The following is a 17,790-nucleotide window of genomic DNA, read 5'->3' as shown; positions in this document are numbered from 1 at the left end:
AATTATATTTTCAAACTTACTTTAAACCCATAACCGTGTTTATGTTTTTATCTGTAAACCCCAATATTAGCACTGATTAGAAAATGGGATTTTCCTAAAGTAAAGTTGGAATGGTGTATCTCAGGTCTCAACTTTTCTTTTGTAGATGATTTATGATACCCAGTTCAATATAAGTAGCTTCATCCAACATCTAGATAAGAATAACTAGTGTGATAGTCAGTGAAATGTCTAAAAAAGATACTAACGTTATTACTATAAACACTTTAATATTCATTCATGGAAATGTTTAATCAGGTGTCCGAAGAGTAATGTATAAAATCACTGGCTGATTGGATAATTGCATTAATGTTTAGGGGTTCCTAATAAAGTGGTATGTGAGCCTACAGACACATGAGCCTACAGCTACATACTATTATTGAGACACTAAGTGACTTGTGTGTTTTTTTTGTGCAGGGAAAAGGCAGGGGGAATTAGTGATGTTATTAATAAGACTAAAGAGGCCATGAACACCACTCAGGACGCCATAGACAATGCAAGGACAGCAATAGAGCAAGCTCTGGAAAACCTCAACAGCACACAGAGCGTCACTGCAATGGTATGGTGTGTGCTTAGGTTTATGTACATGCATCGTGTGTGTGTGTGTGTGTGTGTGTGTGTGTGTGTGTGTGTGTGTGTGTGTGTGTGTGTGTGTGTGTGTGTGTTTCATTCATTATTTGACAGAGGTGATTTTTCTCAACATTAATCAACATTACTTGATTTTGTTTCTCATAACATTTATATTTTTTTCCTTATCAATACATTTTGACCAGGTGGAAGATAAGCTCTTAAATTTAGAGGCCAATCTCATGGATATGATGATGCGTTTGGCTAATTTATCCCAACAAGTACATATTTTGAAAAATAAGACAGAACAAAACAGAGTGCAGGCAAAAGAAGCCAAGGAGCTATCAGACAATGCCACTCAGGCAGCCTCTGAACTAACAAAGGTACATCTGTTAAGCACAAATATGTCTTTACAATTTTTATGCAATATCTTTGGTCTGAATTTACATGTGGGTTATATTTTTGTGTGTATGTGCTTGCACCAGGATTTGTCACATGTTGAGACTCGTTATAAGGAACTAAAAGATAAGGTTGATGCTTTGGGAGGAACGGCAGCAGGTAATTTTTTCCAGAAAGCACTGGACATGAAGAATGAGGCTGAGGATCTTCTCAAGAAGGCCAACAAGGACATGGAAACACTTAAAAGTACGTCTTTGTAGAACCAAGAGCCAAACACGTCACTCTGACATCACCCATGCCTCCGGATCGCAGAAAATGAGAATGTAGTGAATGTTAAGAGCACGTCAGAATTTTTTTCACTAATTCTGTTGGGTGTCAGAACTGAAAAAAGCGTTGATAGACACATTAATTTTTACTCTACTGAATTGGACACTTCTATGTCAACAGAAGATATCTATATGCTTCAGGTAATTATGGGTAGTCGGTTGAAGGGGTTCTAGTCTTTGCAGTTCCCATGTCATCTTAGTTATGAAGCCACCTATTAAATCTACCTAAAAGCTAACATTTAATTAGCAAATGGGTTTATACCATCCTGCAGGCTGTTACTTCAGCTAACTGATGTTTCTGATAGATTCAGTTGATAGATTCTTCAGATAGATTAGAATTAGTATAAATAGCATCAGGTTGCTGGGCTACTCAGGTCTTTATACTCAGGTTGCACATACATCACTTTTTGTTTACGAACACCAAAGGGTCTAATGTTTATCACTTGCAGTAATAATTGTGGCACAATTGCTGTTTTGTGTTTGTAGAACTGGAGCGAAAACTGCAGAAGAACGAGCAGAGAATGCAAAACCAGCGCGATGAGCTGGCGGAGCTGGAAAGCAACGTCACAGAGATCCAAAATTTCATCAGAGAAAAAGTCACTTTTTATAACACCTGTCAGTAATGATCAAAACAACTAATTCAGAACATTAGGATCTGTTTAGCCTGCTACATTAACTCAGGAATTTTGTCACTGTCAGTTAAAAGTATTGTGATTTCAATGTGATGGAGGGTCTACACATTATATCACAAATATCAGCTTGAAGATGTTTTAAGAAGGAAGAAGCTTGTCAGATTGCCCTGTATGTGGAACAAGCAACTGATTATAAATAAACAAAATAATAATTGTTTCACTAAAATAATTTTGACTTTAATTATGCATATTTCTAAAAATCTGTTTATATTTATACTATTTCCATGTACATGGAATCAAACCACCATCATGTATTGTCAAACTCTTATCTACTGAAATGATAACATTTGTTACAAGTATTGTTTATACATTAGGTGCTCAAGTGTTTATTATGACAAAACGTTACCTCTGTTTTTAGGGCAATCAGAAACTTTTCTTTGGACTTCTAAGAAGACATTGTCGAAATTAATATGAGTGAATTGTGGAGGTTAATAAAGGTTTATTTGCTACAAGATATGGAATTAAAAGCAAGTGATTCTTAACATCTAATGTTTTACATTCTGTCTCTGAGTCTGTATCAGTCACTTAGCAAGAAGTTCTGCGTTTGCTAATCCAATTCATGTCTGGATCATTGCACTTGAGGACTGTTTCTTGTCACATGACTCCATCATGCTTCACGTCCCATATTCTCAAAAACATTTTTTGTAGGTGTAATCAGAGACTGACAGAAATGATCTGAAACTAAATTAGATTTAATTCCTCTTACAGTGAGTTTTCAAAAGTCTAAAAAAATTTGCTTCTAATTTAATGCAACAATTGGGCAATGTAGAATCGTTAAAATAATTACATGAATTTCAGTTTCATTAGAAAGTTTTTTTTTTTTTTTTGCTTTAATGACAGCGTATACGTACTGGAGCTGGTATGAACTCCAAGTTTGTGCAAAACCTTATGATCCATTTTGATAAAATCCATCGTCTGAACACCGATAGGAGAGATTAGGCATGAGAAAAAGAACCTTTCTTACGAATCAGTTAGCACGGTCAATATCACAATATCACAATTTTGCTTACATTTAAAAAGGGATCCAGAAGAAGTCGATATTTAGTGTCGGATATTTAGGACACTTCCCTGTCAGACCAATAGAGGGCAAAGTTAAAGTCTTCATTGGTTGTATGTTTGATTTTTCCTGTGCAGTTTTCCACCTGTTCTGTGTTTAGTAATTAGTCATGTCGTTAATTAGTGTTTTAAGACCCTTTTTTGTGACCTGCTTGTTATCTAGCTAGTTTTCCTGTAATCTAGTGAATACTTTGCCACAGTTCAGATTTTATTCGAGTTTATTTTCTGCACTTTGGGTTAATTGCATTCATTCTTGATTCGTGACACTTAAATATTCACAATATTAACTGTTTGCTTTATTTGTTTTAAATAATTTAAAATTCCAAAAACCCTCTAAAAAAGAGTAAAATCCCAGGTAATGTAGTCTTTAGAGTAAAGCATGTTAAAAATTTGATATGCTTTAAAACACTTTAAAACAAAAGCATACTGTATGCTTATACCCCAGATATGAACATTAAACCCAAGTTGAACAAAAGATTATTAAAATGCATTGCTACTGAACACATACATGAATTTCTCAGCATGTATTAGTAGGTTGTCTCCCTCTTATACAATCAGCTCTCAAAATTCACTCTGTGCTTTATTTTATGTTTGTATTATTCCGTTTTATGTAAATAGGTTTAATTATTATCAATGCTTTAGTTTAATGATGAAATGCATGTGATATTAAACCAGTGATTTAATTAAAATCTTTTGATTACAATATATGTGATAATTATAGTGATAATCATGTTGTTGTTTAAACTGGGATTTGGTTTTATTGACCATTAACCATATACAGACTTGGACATGCTGTGACACTGACCCACTTTTTACATACTATTACAACACTATAGTGCACAGTAACACTTACAATACACGTGCATCAGTTGTGACAGTGTGAATATCTCTTTTATTTTTGCAAACTATATGTTGATACAAGAAATAAGAAATCAAGAAATAATGATAGGTTTATTGTTACACACCCTATTACAAACTGCAGTTTACAACAACCAAACACTGAAAGATACTAATTGCGCTCTTATGTAGTCATAATGCTACAGGTTATATTTCACTACATAGTATACCTACAGTATGTATGTTTTTTAATTATGTATTCATTCAATTATACTGATACTGGTTATGTCTCTATACTATTGGACACAATTTACACTTAACTAGTACCACGGTGGCAAAACAAAAAAGTACCTTAACTGTACCACGGTGGCAAAACAGAGCAGCACTGCTACCAAAGGTACCCGGTTCAGTTCTTAGCTCATGGTTCTCTGTGAAGTTTCACACATTGTCCCCTTGTCCATGACTTTTCCTCTGAGTTTTCTGGTTTCCTCCTACATTTAAAAAATATGCATGTATCAAATTTTGTTTTTTTTTTTTGTTTTTTTGGCCTTACACACATACACAAAACCAAACATGGTACTGTACGATGTGCAGTGAAATGTTTTGGTATAAAAATAGAACTACATCAACCAGAATTTACTTGTAAAGAAGTAGTAAAAGGAAAAATATAAAAGTATATTTCAATGCCAGTGTGTAAGGCCTTGGCATGTTCTTACTTGAAAATGCATAGGAATATGTAAGTGTGTATGTGTGCATAATGAACTGTGGCATCCCATTTAGGGTTTATTCCAGCTTCATGCACACTGTTCCCCTAGACAGGCTCCAAATCCACTGACACACTGACCAGGATAAAGCAGATAGTGAAGATGAATAAATGAATAAATTATTAGCCTATTCTCAGATATAGAAGTGTAAGAGTTTACCAGATACGTGGAATGTTGCAGTTTAGCACCTTTTCCTCTTAAAGTGACCCTCCCAAACCGCCTTAGAGTCAAAATAGTATTACAGCTTCACCAAAAACCACTGAAACAGCGCTTTTAAATGGGTTCGCGAGGGCGCGCGTTTCATTTTGCAAAGCGCGCTCTCGTCAGCTCGGCAGTCTCTAAAACACTTAGGTGGACTTCACATGTTTTAGTCGCCGGGATTTGTTTATTTTATCCAAACTTCAGCGTCTATAATTGTGACTCTGGGACAGGAACATAGGCTTAGCGTCTCCGAAATCCAGTGCGCGTTTTCAGGGGCACATTCCCAGCACTTTAGAAAGTAAGAGCTGTGGGCAGTCGGGTTTGTGCCGAGCTCTGGTCCAACCTCAGCGGCTTCAGTCAGAGGGAACGCTCACACACACACACACACACACACACACACACACACACACACACACACACACACACACACACACACACACACACACACACGCACGAACGCGCACACACACGAACGCGCGCAGACACACGCACACGCACAGTACTGCTGTAAGTATCCTACCAACAGACGAGAATAAGAAAGTTAAACGAGCATCTTCACACGATGCGCACTTTGCTCCTGCTGTTTATCTCAGGTAAGTCCAAAATGAACCACTTTATAACATTCCAATAACATTCTACGATCCTGTTGTTCTCTGTACATCATACTTATTTAATAATGGACAAACTTTTTATGGATAATTCTGCAAACCATCACAAGCTTTCTCTCAAGGTTTCTTCCTAATGTAGCAGAGATTTATTTATTTATTTTATTTTATTTATTTATTTTACCTCTCTCATCTCTGGCTTACTATTTAGACGTGTGGACCTGGATTTCTGTAGAGCTGCTTTGTGACAGAGTTGTTTAACTCCCTACAATTCTACAAAAATAACTGTAAAGGATAATTAGTCAAACTGGGAAGTAACATAATGGCCTCCTTGGTGTGTATCATGTAGAATATTTCATGTATAAGCCTAAATCCTATTTTGAAATGAAAAATAAAGAGAAAAAGGCACTCAAATTTCATATAGGCCAAATGTGCTCAAGGGAGCTGCACTGTTTCGCAAGTCTTTAGCACAAATATTTAAGAATACATCCTCTCTTTTTTTTTTTTTTTTAAATCTGACCTTTGATCTTGGAACAATTTTTTATTATTGTTTTTTTTTTTAATTTATGTTTTTTTTTATTTAATATATTTTTACAAAATGATTTATTTAAAGATATTAAAAGACATTTTGTTTTTGAGGTTAGTTAGGTGTACAGTTAGGTGTAGCATCATTAGTTTAGCATTATTAATAATGATGTCAAAGAAGAGTCCTTTCATTTTAAAAATTAAGACAAATGAGTGAGGCCTGAGTGTGTGTGTGTGTGTGTGTGTGTGTGTGTGTGTGTGTGTGTGTGTGTGTGTGTGTGTGTGTGTTTGTGCCCTGAGTCCCTTTGGATGTATGAAAAGCAGAACAGGATAACGATGGCTGGAAAAAACACTATTATTATCGTTATACACATTTTCACAATACATGGTGTATTACACATTATAAATTATACAATCATATAATCTTATATCATAATATTTGGGCTTGTTTACAGTAGTGCATATTAAATTTCTGGGAGCTATTAGGTGACTCATCTATAAAATGTAAAATTAACATTTTAATCTAAAAAGTCATTAAATGTCCATATGAATCATAGTGAGTAATGATAGTTAGGGTTTTTAAATGTGCCTTCTTGTTGTTGAGGCATGGCTGGTAACGTCTTCTATAAAGTTATTTAAAGTATATAAAGATACAGTATAAAGAAAGTCCGGCAGAACCAAAAAACTCTTTTACACAAAACAACGATAGCTTTAAAAACATAAGATTATATATGATGCAAGCTCAGTTATGCTATTTGGTATTTTACAACAAAAATGCATTGTCACCCAAAAAAACTATGCATAAGCATCTCTGTTCTGGGAAATATGAACAGTTCTTGTTGATGGTAATGGCACAAACGCAGCAGACAGATAGTGGTGGATATATATTAGGCTGAAAAATGCCAGACTATTCCTAGGCTTCAGTGATAGATGCCTGAGGTTAGATGTATGGTCTAGGAGGATCCAAACCCATATATAGACCATAGAACAGGCCACCGCTCTAGTTGCACTACTTTTTCTGTCTTGTGTCCTAAACCTTATACTGTTGCTGCCATCAGTCAGTTTATCTGCTTTTTTTAGTTTGTCATTTTCCAGTGTTAGGGCTCAGCCTGGTCTCTCTTCTCTTTCTGTCCCTTTATTCTCTGTTTAGTGTGCCCCAATAAGTGATGGGAGACAGGGCATCTCTGTGTGAGTTGTATGATAAAACTATGGAACAGGAGAATGTGATGAGATGAGGAGGAGGAGGAGGAGGAGGAGGAGGAGGAAAGAGGGATGGGATGGCAGTGTTATTTTTGGCTGAGCAGAGCTCTAATGAACCTAGTGGGAGGTGAAGTGTGACAGTCAGCAGATGCCGAGACATGTTTGGTTATAGACATATTTACTGCCTGATGTCTGGCTATGTCATATTGGGTCATTTAAATCAATCAGACAAGTTTTGTGTGTTCCATCTGGTGATGATGATGTGTTATTGTAATTATATTGTTTCTGGGGATTTGGTATTTGTTACATGTGGTGGTATGATGTTAGTATGTCCCACAAAAAAGCACATCTCAATGTATTTTTTTTATATTATACCACAGCTGTATTCAAGTGATTATAACATTTTGTCGATTTTATTATTTTTATGTTTGTAATTACAGTTAATGTAGCAGTCTAATGTCTAAACAAGTTAGTTATAACCAGTTATAACTCCTGTTATTACTTCTAACAGCTACAAACAGCCTGTCTCTCACCAGCCTTGGGTTCATTTAAATACTTAAGAAACAATAATGTATTATTCAATTCAATTCAATTCAAGTTTATTTGTATAGCGCTTTTTACAATAGACATTGTCTCAAAGCAGCTTTACAGAACATAAACATAGAGCAGATGGTAAACATAATTAATGATAAAGGAAATAACAAATAATTAAAGAAATAAGAATTAACAGAATAAAAATTCTAGATTATTATTAGATATATATAGTTCACAATGTGTATGTATTTATTCCCCTATGAGCAAGCACATTTATATAAACCTGTGATTTGTCATTCAATTAGCACTATTATTACAACTGCTATCATAGAAATTAAAACTTTTGACCGCTAAGATTTGAAAATTTATCAGTGCTGCAGTTCATTTGAAATATTTTTTTCTTTTTTTATATTATACCAATGGTCCAATTTATCAGTAAACAGAAGCCTTCTAAAATGTCACAATGCTCAAGCCTGTGGTTTGTTAGCATGCTAATGTGCAAGTGCACAGGTTCTTCTACCCCTCTGTTTTTTCATTTTTTATAGAAGCATTTGCTTGTCACACATACATTATAGTACAGTGAAATTCTTTCTTTGCATATCCCAACTTTAGAGGTTGGGCTCAGAGCATAGGTTCAGCCATGATACAGCACACCAGGAGAAGGAGGGCCCAACATTGGCAGCTTGGCAGTACGGCTTGTACCCTGACCTTCTGATAAACAACCTAGCGCCTTAACCACTTGAGCCACTACTGCCCTAAAAGTAATGGTGCACCAAGCCTGGAAGTACTGCAATACCAGGTTGATGTGTGGAGCAGTCCGAACAAACCCCTTTTTAATATGAAGTTATGTAAAGCATGTATCAGATATGAAACTGACAAAAACAAACACTACACTCAATCTTAGCCAAAAGGCTGAGAAACGAGTGTGTTTGGCTTTCACCTCTTACTGCAGTAGACTTTGCTAAACTCTGCAGAGTGTTATGTTAAGAGGGAAGTGAACAGGTGAAGGGCTGGAGCTGTCTTCAGGCTGCAGGGCACTCAGTGTGAGTCACAGAGGCCCTGGCTGAAATGTCCCTCCGGAACTGCACTCGGCAGAACAATGAGCCAGCCAAAGTCTTTGATAGAGTTATGAGGAACATAGGAGAGGGGCACAGAGACAGAAATGGAAGGACACGGTTTTTAGAGCAGCCATGATTGTGTTTATGACAAGAAAATAGTTTTGAATATGGTTTCTTTCTAGGGGCAGGGATTTGGAATTATGTACTAAGGGAGAAACAAAATTACAGGGTAATGTGTTATAAGCTATATCTAGGAGTCGTGAGAATCATTTGTTACTGCTTGTTATACAGTAGTTAAGACTGCATGATGACTTTCCAAAGATTTACTTGGCTCAGTCGGTCTCTGGTTGTTGACTGGTGTCTGGGTGCAGGATCAGTGATTAACTTCAGCCTGGCTACTGTACCATGCTGCCTGTTTCCTGAACAGAGCCTTGGCTGTAATTCAAAGTGTTGTTAATAATGACTGGCTGTCAGAGTTAAGCTACGGTTGTGTATTACTGTAGAGTGCAGACACCTTGCAGTTCACTTTAAACATGATACCCAGTTCAAGATGAATCATTATCCTTCACCACATGAGAAGTTATGAAATGCATTTGAAAAACCAACAATGGACTTTTGTCCCTTTTTATTTCTAACAACCATATACCTGTCTTTCTTTCCCATCTTTCTTGTTTTTTTTTTTTTCATGTAAAATACACATGTAAGCTTTGACTATGTTTTCCTCCATTCTCTTTTTTTCTTTGTTTCCATGTGCTTTTTATTAGACATTTGAAACAACCAAAAAACATTACATTTTCAAGCCACTGCACTATAAGGAAAGATGAGCTCAGAGACACAGATGGCTAATGTTGCTGTGATTGACAGGGGGTAGATAGTACAGTATGCCATTACTTACACCTAATTTTGCCTCCTGGCTCTCGCCCATGCGTGGCTGCGGCATTGCTAGATTTGAACTCTAGTCTCGGGGCGATAGGCTCTGGAACACCACATCTGTATCTCTTATTAATATTGACATGCAAAATGTTATGGCATCAGCAGGGATAGACAGAATAAACTCAAATGAAATGAGAGGTCAGGAAGGATATATAGCTCGGCATCTTGATTTCCAACTTCACATCGATATCGTCATTTAGTTTCTGAGGCCTTTGTCCCTCACATTGAGCCTGTGTCATAACTGTATAATAGCCTAAACATCTCCTCCCTCTTTCTTAGCAGGCATGTAAGAACAGAGCAGTGCTAAAAGCTTGCAAAAACCCACTAGCCTCTGAATGAGAGCTATATCAAAGGGGAAGCCCTATAGCTTTTTGATGATCCAGAGAGGCTGGGTCACTGATTCATTAGCTGTGTTTTGTATGCACTGGCAAGGAGTAAAAGCAAAAAAAAAAAAAAAGCAGGTTCACTTCATTTGCATGGCTGTAGGTTTTATAATCGCATCTTTATGATTCTCATTCTTTACTGAGTCTTATCCTTAATCTTTATTCATCAGTGTTAGTCAAAGCAAGTACAGATATGAGCTCCTGTAATGGAAATCCTGAAAGAAATTTTTTTAACATAACAGCATAACACTCACCAGTCACTTTAATAACTACATCTGTGCACCTGAATGTATCTAATCAACCATCTAACCAATGTGTTATCAGTGCGATGTATAGAATTACACAGATGTACGTCAGGAGCTTCAATTCACATAGAACATCAGAATAGGGAAATATATGATTGCTTTGACTTTTGGTGCCAGATGTTCTGTTTTGAGTATTTCACAAACTGCTGATCTCTTGTGAATTTCACACACAATCGTCTCTAGTTCACACAGAATGTGAGTGGGATTAAGTGAGTGACAGTAGAAAACAGTCTACAAAACACCTTGTTCATAGGAGTGGTCAGAGGAAAATGGGCATATTGCCACAACTGTGTATGTGTGTGTGTGTGTGTGTGTGTGTGTGTGTGTGTGTGTGTGTGTGTGTGTGTGTGTGTGTGTGTGTGTGTGTGTGTGCGTGTGTGTGTGTGATTTGATTTTGCAGCAGCTGCATTTACTATCTAGCAATAAATGTGTTTATGTAGACCACGAGAAAGTAAAAATTATGATAATTATTTCTTTCCCAAGAGTTAAAAAAGGAAATACATTTATTAAGACAAAACGAGTATAATATGAGAGATAATGAGAATAATAAAGTTTATTAAGACAAAATGACTTCTGTAGCTGTTTGTGTTGATTTCAACTGTTCTTGCTGTAACACAGCTGCACAATAATAGTGGAAATGTTCATCACAATTATTTATAACTGTTATTCTTCAGAAATCAAGCAGAATTATTGTGCTGTGTCATTTTAAATGATCCTTTTATTACAAATTGAAAATTAAAATATTTCTTGAAATCCAAATAAGCTTTCTAGTCATTATAGTTGAGCAAATCTTATAAATCATTTAATTCCAGAATATGGCATATAAGTTTTTAGAAACTTTGAAAATGACACATTATTACTATAGATGATGTACCATGTGACCTCACATACACATCTTATACATGCTGTGAGTTTAGTGGAAAAAAGTAAAGATAAAAGACATGAGCAAATTATATAAACGAAGCAAACACAAAGCCATGTTATTCATGGCTTTAAAAGTAGTGGAGGTGGAGGTTCATTAGTGGAGGTTGTGTCAGGTCTGGAGTAAGAGCTGCAAATAGCAGCGGGGTTAAAGTGAAGAGGAGACACTGAGACTGGACTATGGGCTGGAATTAGCAGCCAGCTCATATTAAACAGATAAATAGAAATGCACTGTGGGTGTGGTTATGAAGCAAAACTGGACGTCTAATATTTACCCAATACTTGCTTTGTAATCAATAGGTGACCCAGACGCTACCTTAATAGTATAAGCTTCTTATAATTATTGACCTCACTTTAGGATTCATGTGTAAACGGAGCAGGTGATTCTATTCACATTCCTCCTACTACGTTCACATGAGGCAGTGAGGACGATTGACTCAAGAGGGAGAAAAAGCTCCTGCGGGAAAAAAAAGAACTGTAACCTCATTAGAGAGCTGGCTTCAAGGACAAAACAGTATTTACCTTGGACTATTATGAGCTCAGTGATAATTCCAGCTGTATCCCAAAACACATAAAATCATCAGACACATCCGGCATTAGCATGGCATGAAGAGTTTGGGAAGTGCTAGGGTGTTTCCAGTTTGTTCAGCAGGTGGAGAATGTGTTGTATAAGTGTCACATTTCCCCCCATGTCTAAGGAGAGAACGCTCTGGATCTGAGACAGGCATAAAGAGGTTAATTCTCTGCTCTCTCTGTGCACTGTGGAACAACTGTTCACCCTTGAAAAATGAGAAGGGTAGAGTCCAGCTTTGTAACAAAGCAGAGCAGACCAGCAGAGATTTAGCCCCACCTGGTACATAGTGCTAAACACAAGCTGTAAGCTGCAGGAAGTGTAGATGGAAGAGCACAGCACATGCCTTAGAGGGAATGGAGGTGATGTGAGATGGATTGAAAAATAAAATACTGACTAAAGGATTTAAGATGACAGCAGCCAGACAGTGGGACAGGAAGAGAGCGAATCCCCGTCTTTGTCTTGTCTCCCAGCTCATGTCAGGAAGATTAGCCGAAGCAGATGTGAATCCAGAAAGCATGATGGGAAATGTCCGGTCCTAACGCATTACATTTGTGTTTCAAAGTAACAGTGGCACGAATTACTACAGAGCTGTGATTGCAAAGCATAATAAATATCTTTCCTGTTTGTGGACACATGTGGACTCTGTGTTAATTTGCTACGGTCAATGTGTTTTGAACCTAAGTGGTTTGCTGCATGTCTTCCAGTGTAACAGCTGACAGAAGACCTCTGGTTATAAGTTGTGCGCATTGTTGATAGTGCAGTATTCTTCCACTGCCAGCTGTCCTCCTACATTCCTCAGCCTCTTATCCATGTAAGGCGAGAGTGGTAGCGGAGCTGGGAGTTAGCCAGCCCGCTTGACCCGAACCTCCTCACTTTGGGACATATGATTGAGAAGCAGCCATCTGAAATAACTATAGTAATTTTGACATTTATACTCTTAAAATGGTCTTTGTTTTTTCTTTCCAGGTGCTACAAATCAGGGTTATTATGGTTACCACATAATAAAACTAAAAACTAAGTTAAAAGAGTCCTGAAATAGTAAACTTCATACAACCCTGAGGAGATAAATATAGCTGCTATTTTCCACAAGTGAATAGAAAATGTTTTCAGACCTATATAGAATGCTGACAGATCCCATGTATCACCAGCAACACAAAAGGATACTTGACAATGATCGCTGAAACGAACGCTTGAAACTAAGACGTAAACTAAGGTGTAAAAAAAACATAACACAACCATTAAAAAATGATTATAGCCTTAACTAAAAAATATACTAAAAATTCTATACATATATATAAAATATAAGATCAAAGGGAAGATTAACCAAAAGTTAACCAAATATTGAATTATTACTAATTTTAAGCTGTTTTATTGGCAGAGAATTTATTTAAACTCTAAAACAGGCTGAATAATCTCATAATTAATTTGTAATAATCTCATAATAAGTTATAATTCATACATTTGCTTATGTTGGAGATGTTTTCATTTATTAATTACGTTTTGCTCTGTAGATAATCTTTCGTAAACACTCCCAGCATATAATAAGACTTTCTCAGCACTGTCAGTTAGTACAGTATACTGTATGTGCACTGGATAAGTGTTTACAGTTTGTGAGGTTGTATGTTGTATGTGAAAACAGGCTTTGTCTACAGTGTATATGTTTGTGTGTACAGTTTGTGTGTGAAGTGCTGAACCTGGCAGCAGTGTGATAGGTGGTGCATTGCCAAACAAACACAGCTGTCTTGTTTGAAGAATGAGACATGTCTCCGTTGAGAGTGGCTGTGAATTCCCCTCTGCAGAATGTTTCCCAGGCCTTGAAAAATGCACTCACATAACTATGACTATTGTCATTTTGGTTATGCTCATTTGTGTGTGATTACCGTATTTCAATTTAAAGAATATGTCTGTTTGTGCAGTTAAGCAATCAGTTAGTTTTGTTACACCTCCTTAAAGGTCTCAGATACCCATTGTTGGTTTACATAAATGTTATTTCAGGATGTTTAATTACTGTGTGTTAAAAAAAGAAAGAAAATATGTCTCTAATGATTCTTAGGGTAGTAGAGGGTTCTTAGCTTGATCTTTGTTTATACACTTATGCATAGGCTTTTTTTTTAGTTTACCCCAGAGGGATAATGGAGAATGTCAAAGGTTTTAGTTTAAAAAAAAAATCTTAGAACATGGCTTTAACCATATAAGGTCAGTTGTATTGTGCCACAGGATATAACTTTTGAAAAGGAACATAGTTTTGTAAAGGGAAATTTTACCTGAAATTTTACCTCATCATTTTATTTTTGGCTTTGGTGGCCATAATTTTATTTCAGATCTCATTTGATTTTCTCTCCATCTCTGTGATTCAGGCTTGGTACCCACGCTTGCTCAAGAACCTGATCACCCTCATGGATGCACACATGGAAGTTGTTACCCAGCAACTGGTGACCTCCTTGTGGGTCGGGAGAAAAATCTGAAAGCCTCGTCTACCTGTGGCCTCACCAAGAGAGAACCCTACTGCATTGTTAGTCATCTACAGGTAAAGCCTCGGCCATTTCCTGTTTGACCTCACACTGTTCTGGCCAGTGTAACCACTTCAAGCTTGCTGACCTTTTAACCCTAAAAGTTTTTAAAATGTGACCTTATGTAGGAGCAGACGAAATGTTTCCAGTGCGATTCACGCAGACCATACCATTCTGTGTACAACACTATCAGTCACCGTATCGAGAACGTCATCACCAGCTTCAAACCCGACCATAAGAAGCGCTGGTGGCAGTCCGAGAACGGTGAGATCATCAGTGGTTTTATTTAGCAGCAAGAAACAAATGCTCTGTCACGTTTCATCAAAACTGTCAGAATAAACACACAATTGGGCAGCATGTGAAGATTTAGAGATGCTTTAATGAAAGGTGCAGAATAGAATGATGAAGTGATTTGATGTACTCGTGAAGAACTCTACCAGCTGCCACTGGGATTGCCTCAGCCATTTGGCACTATAAACCCAGCTGTCTGGCAGGCGCCCACACTGAACACACAAGAGATGTATTATTAGAATAGTAACATTCAAAGCAGCCTATTAATACTATTAGAAGTGCCAAGGAGGTGCTCATTTGCACTGGCATTCAATATGAAAAACAGATTCAAGAATTCAATAAAATATTTAAAGCATTGCTCTTTAAATTAATAGGAGGAGCTTAGAGTAGAAACAGAAAAGAAGAACAAATTCAAAGATTAAAAATGTCCATGTCAAGCAGTTCACCCCATTTCCACAGTCTTACTACCGATCAGGGCTCTTTTTATTTATGTCTTATGTACAAGCATCACATGTGATTTCATTTACTGTATTCCTGTTGTTTTGCTGCACATATGAGAATAACAGAAACACTGTTTTAGGACGGGCATCGAGTCAGTTAGCTTGTCTATGCAGTTTTACATTGGGGAATTTGAAATAACATTGCATTTTGCCGGTTATGTTTATTTGTTTTACTATCTGGCCTGTAATAAATGACTTTGTATTTAAGGTTGGGTTTTTAAAAGCATTCATCTTAGTACAAAATTACAACAAAAGTGTGTTTGTGTTGTTGATGTACAGTAGATTTGATCATATGCAAAAACACGTCTTCTATTTCTGAATTTCCGCACGATACCCACACAGATCATTTCCCAACAGTGAGCCCTGTTCACGTACATTGAATGTTTTTTTGTCTTGGTGAGCTGTGTTATGGTATGGGATGCTTTACGAAACATGGAAAGTCAGGAGTTGACAGGAAATAGTGGTTATTTTTGTATGAAGTCGCCATGGTGTCAGGGCCACTGCAGTGCATATGCAGTTTAATGAACAGTGGGTCACTTGTCTTGGGCATGCACACACATCCAAGTGAGGAATACAGCTTCTCCTGGAGCAAATGAGCAAAGTTTAGTTGTGCCACTTGTCTTTTGCCAGAAACAGGTGCTTAGTACTGAAGCATTAGATGAGTTTCTCTATGTGTTCCTCCTTCGTCGATTTATAATGGCTCTCTCCAATATGTAAACACAAAAAGTTATTCATTCAAGTTTTTTTTTTCATATTCACCCCAGCCTTCACTCCCATGGTTTCTTATTCTTTTCAGGCTTGGTTACACCCCACCTCTCCTTTCCCTTTCCTTTTCCTTCCTCTTTAGCTGCCAGTTGTGAGGCAGCTTTTGTGAAATTTAGCAGACCTACAGTACAGACTCCTGAAGAACAGGGATAAGAGATAAGGTTAAAGGGTTGTAGCTGTAATAGAATATGACATGCACAACTCACTGCCTTCCTTGTTGACCACCTAACACTGACACTTATAAATAGAAAGTGGCATAAAGTGAACTGCTGTACAGTAGAGCTGAAAAATCTTTCAAATGGTAACAACAGCTTAACATTAATGTACTTTAGACAACCCCTGTGTTTACATCCACTGGTTTAACTCCTTGTGTCTCAGACAGTATATGCTTGAGCTTGCTGAGAGTCTTACCTTGCTCTCTGGCCACTTTAATAGTTAAATGGATACCTTTGCTCATTTACACTAGTTTTTTAGGTCAGAGACTCAGTTACTAAAAAAAGGTGATTGATTTTGAAAGTTCCGTGGTTGTTGGTGACAGACGGTCTAGTTTGACTAGTTTGACTATTTTTTTTTTTTTTTACAAAAAATGGTGTGAAAAAGAAGGGGAAAAACAGTTTGCAAATGGAAATGCCTTGTTGGGAGAGGTTACAGGAAAGGGTGTTAAACTCATTTTATAAACCAGTGCACATACCCTGGGGATATGGTGTTTTTTTTTTTTTTTTTTTGAGTCTACAAATATGATATCATACATAGTTACAGAGACTAAACCAAACTCAAAAACTGTTTGCGCTATTGTTTTCTCAGTGTTTTTTTCTTCTACTATAAATTTTGCATCAGTAGAACCATAAATAAATAAAGCACAAGTAACTTTCCTTTAAAATGTATCTCCGAAAGAGTGCACACTGTAAACTGTAACTGTAAAAAGCTAGCATGTGGTAGCATTGGTATCGTTCTTCACAGATTTTATATAATATGTTTTTACAAACAATCTAAAGGTTGCTGTAGACTATAGGTATTCTTGTTTTATACAGGAAATTGGCCGAATTGATTAAGTGTGTGCTTTTCCCCTCAGACAAATCTGATGTTTACATTCAGTTGGACCTTGAAGCAGAGTTTCACTTCACTCACCTCATTATGACTTTTAAGGTATGATTAGAATCACATTTCTTTTCATTTAGCAATGAAATTCAACACATACATTTATTTTTATTGGCACTGTTTGCAGACTTTCCGTCCTGCAGCCATGTTGATTGAGCGATCTGCAGATTTTGGACATACCTGGCAGGTGTACCGGTACTTTGCCCATGACTGTTCATCAATCTACCCAGGAATTTCCCAGGGGCCACTCCGCGATGTAGATGATCTCATCTGTGAATCACGTTATTCAGATATCGAGCCGTCGACTGAAGGAGAGGTGAGAACAAAAGAGGAACAAGTCGGTCAGCCAGTTCCTTTTCATTGGTGCATTTTATTTATTTATATCAGTATGTGTCACTATCATTTCCTACCAGGTGATCTTTAGAGTTCTGGACCCTGCTATACGAATTGAGGATCCGTACAGTGCTCGCATTCAAAGTAAGTCAAGTTTATAAATTACAGATTACAGCAAGCAATATTATGTTTCTTTCTTTTCATTCAGTTAAAGCACATTATATTGTTTGGTTGTTGTTGTTTTTTAAAAAGCAATGCATTCACTCACTCACTCTCCCTCACTCATTTTCTACCGCTTATCCGAACTACCTCGGATCACGGGGAGCCTGTGCCTATCTCAGGGGTCATCGGGCATCAAGCAATGCATTCATATTTTT

At 37.0% G+C, this 17,790-nt stretch overlaps 2 protein-coding genes and 1 pseudogene across 4 annotated transcripts in view; 2 read left to right on the top strand and 1 right to left on the bottom strand.

The window, feature by feature from the left end:
• lamb2l (laminin, beta 2-like) overlaps positions 1-2,474 on the top strand; it is a 36,427-nt gene extending 33,953 nt beyond the window's left edge. For both annotated transcript variants that reach the window (XM_027170578.2, XM_047807405.1), the window contains exons 32-35: positions 454-595; positions 810-986; positions 1,089-1,248; positions 1,815-2,474. In XM_027170578.2, coding sequence (XP_027026379.2) covers positions 454-595; positions 810-986; positions 1,089-1,248; positions 1,815-1,951 — 616 coding nt within the window. In that variant the 3' untranslated portion in view covers positions 1,952-2,474. The remainder of the gene's footprint in view (positions 1-453; positions 596-809; positions 987-1,088; positions 1,249-1,814) is intronic.
• A 2,534-nt stretch (positions 2,475-5,008) lies between these two features.
• Positions 5,009-17,790, top strand: part of lamb2 (laminin, beta 2 (laminin S)) — a 29,074-nt gene continuing 16,292 nt past the window's right edge. Inside the window, exons 1-6 of one of the 2 annotated variants that reach the window (XM_047807534.1) lie at positions 5,009-5,471; positions 14,274-14,443; positions 14,555-14,690; positions 17,055-17,128; positions 17,208-17,396; positions 17,494-17,557. In XM_047807534.1, coding sequence (XP_047663490.1) covers positions 5,441-5,471; positions 14,274-14,443; positions 14,555-14,690; positions 17,055-17,128; positions 17,208-17,396; positions 17,494-17,557 — 664 coding nt within the window. In that variant the 5' untranslated portion in view covers positions 5,009-5,440. The remainder of the gene's footprint in view (positions 5,472-14,273; positions 14,444-14,554; positions 14,691-17,054; positions 17,129-17,207; positions 17,397-17,493; positions 17,558-17,790) is intronic. The other variant, XM_027170703.2, reaches the window with a different exon arrangement.
• LOC113658378 lies at positions 8,505-8,666 on the bottom strand (annotated as a pseudogene).

This window comes from Tachysurus fulvidraco, chromosome 23 (genome assembly GCF_022655615.1).
Source record: "Tachysurus fulvidraco isolate hzauxx_2018 chromosome 23, HZAU_PFXX_2.0, whole genome shotgun sequence".
In the NCBI taxonomy this organism is placed as follows: Eukaryota; Metazoa; Chordata; class Actinopteri; order Siluriformes; family Bagridae; genus Tachysurus; species Tachysurus fulvidraco.
The sequence above is the reverse complement of the archived record's forward strand: the minus strand, read 5'-3'. Positions and strand labels throughout refer to the sequence as shown.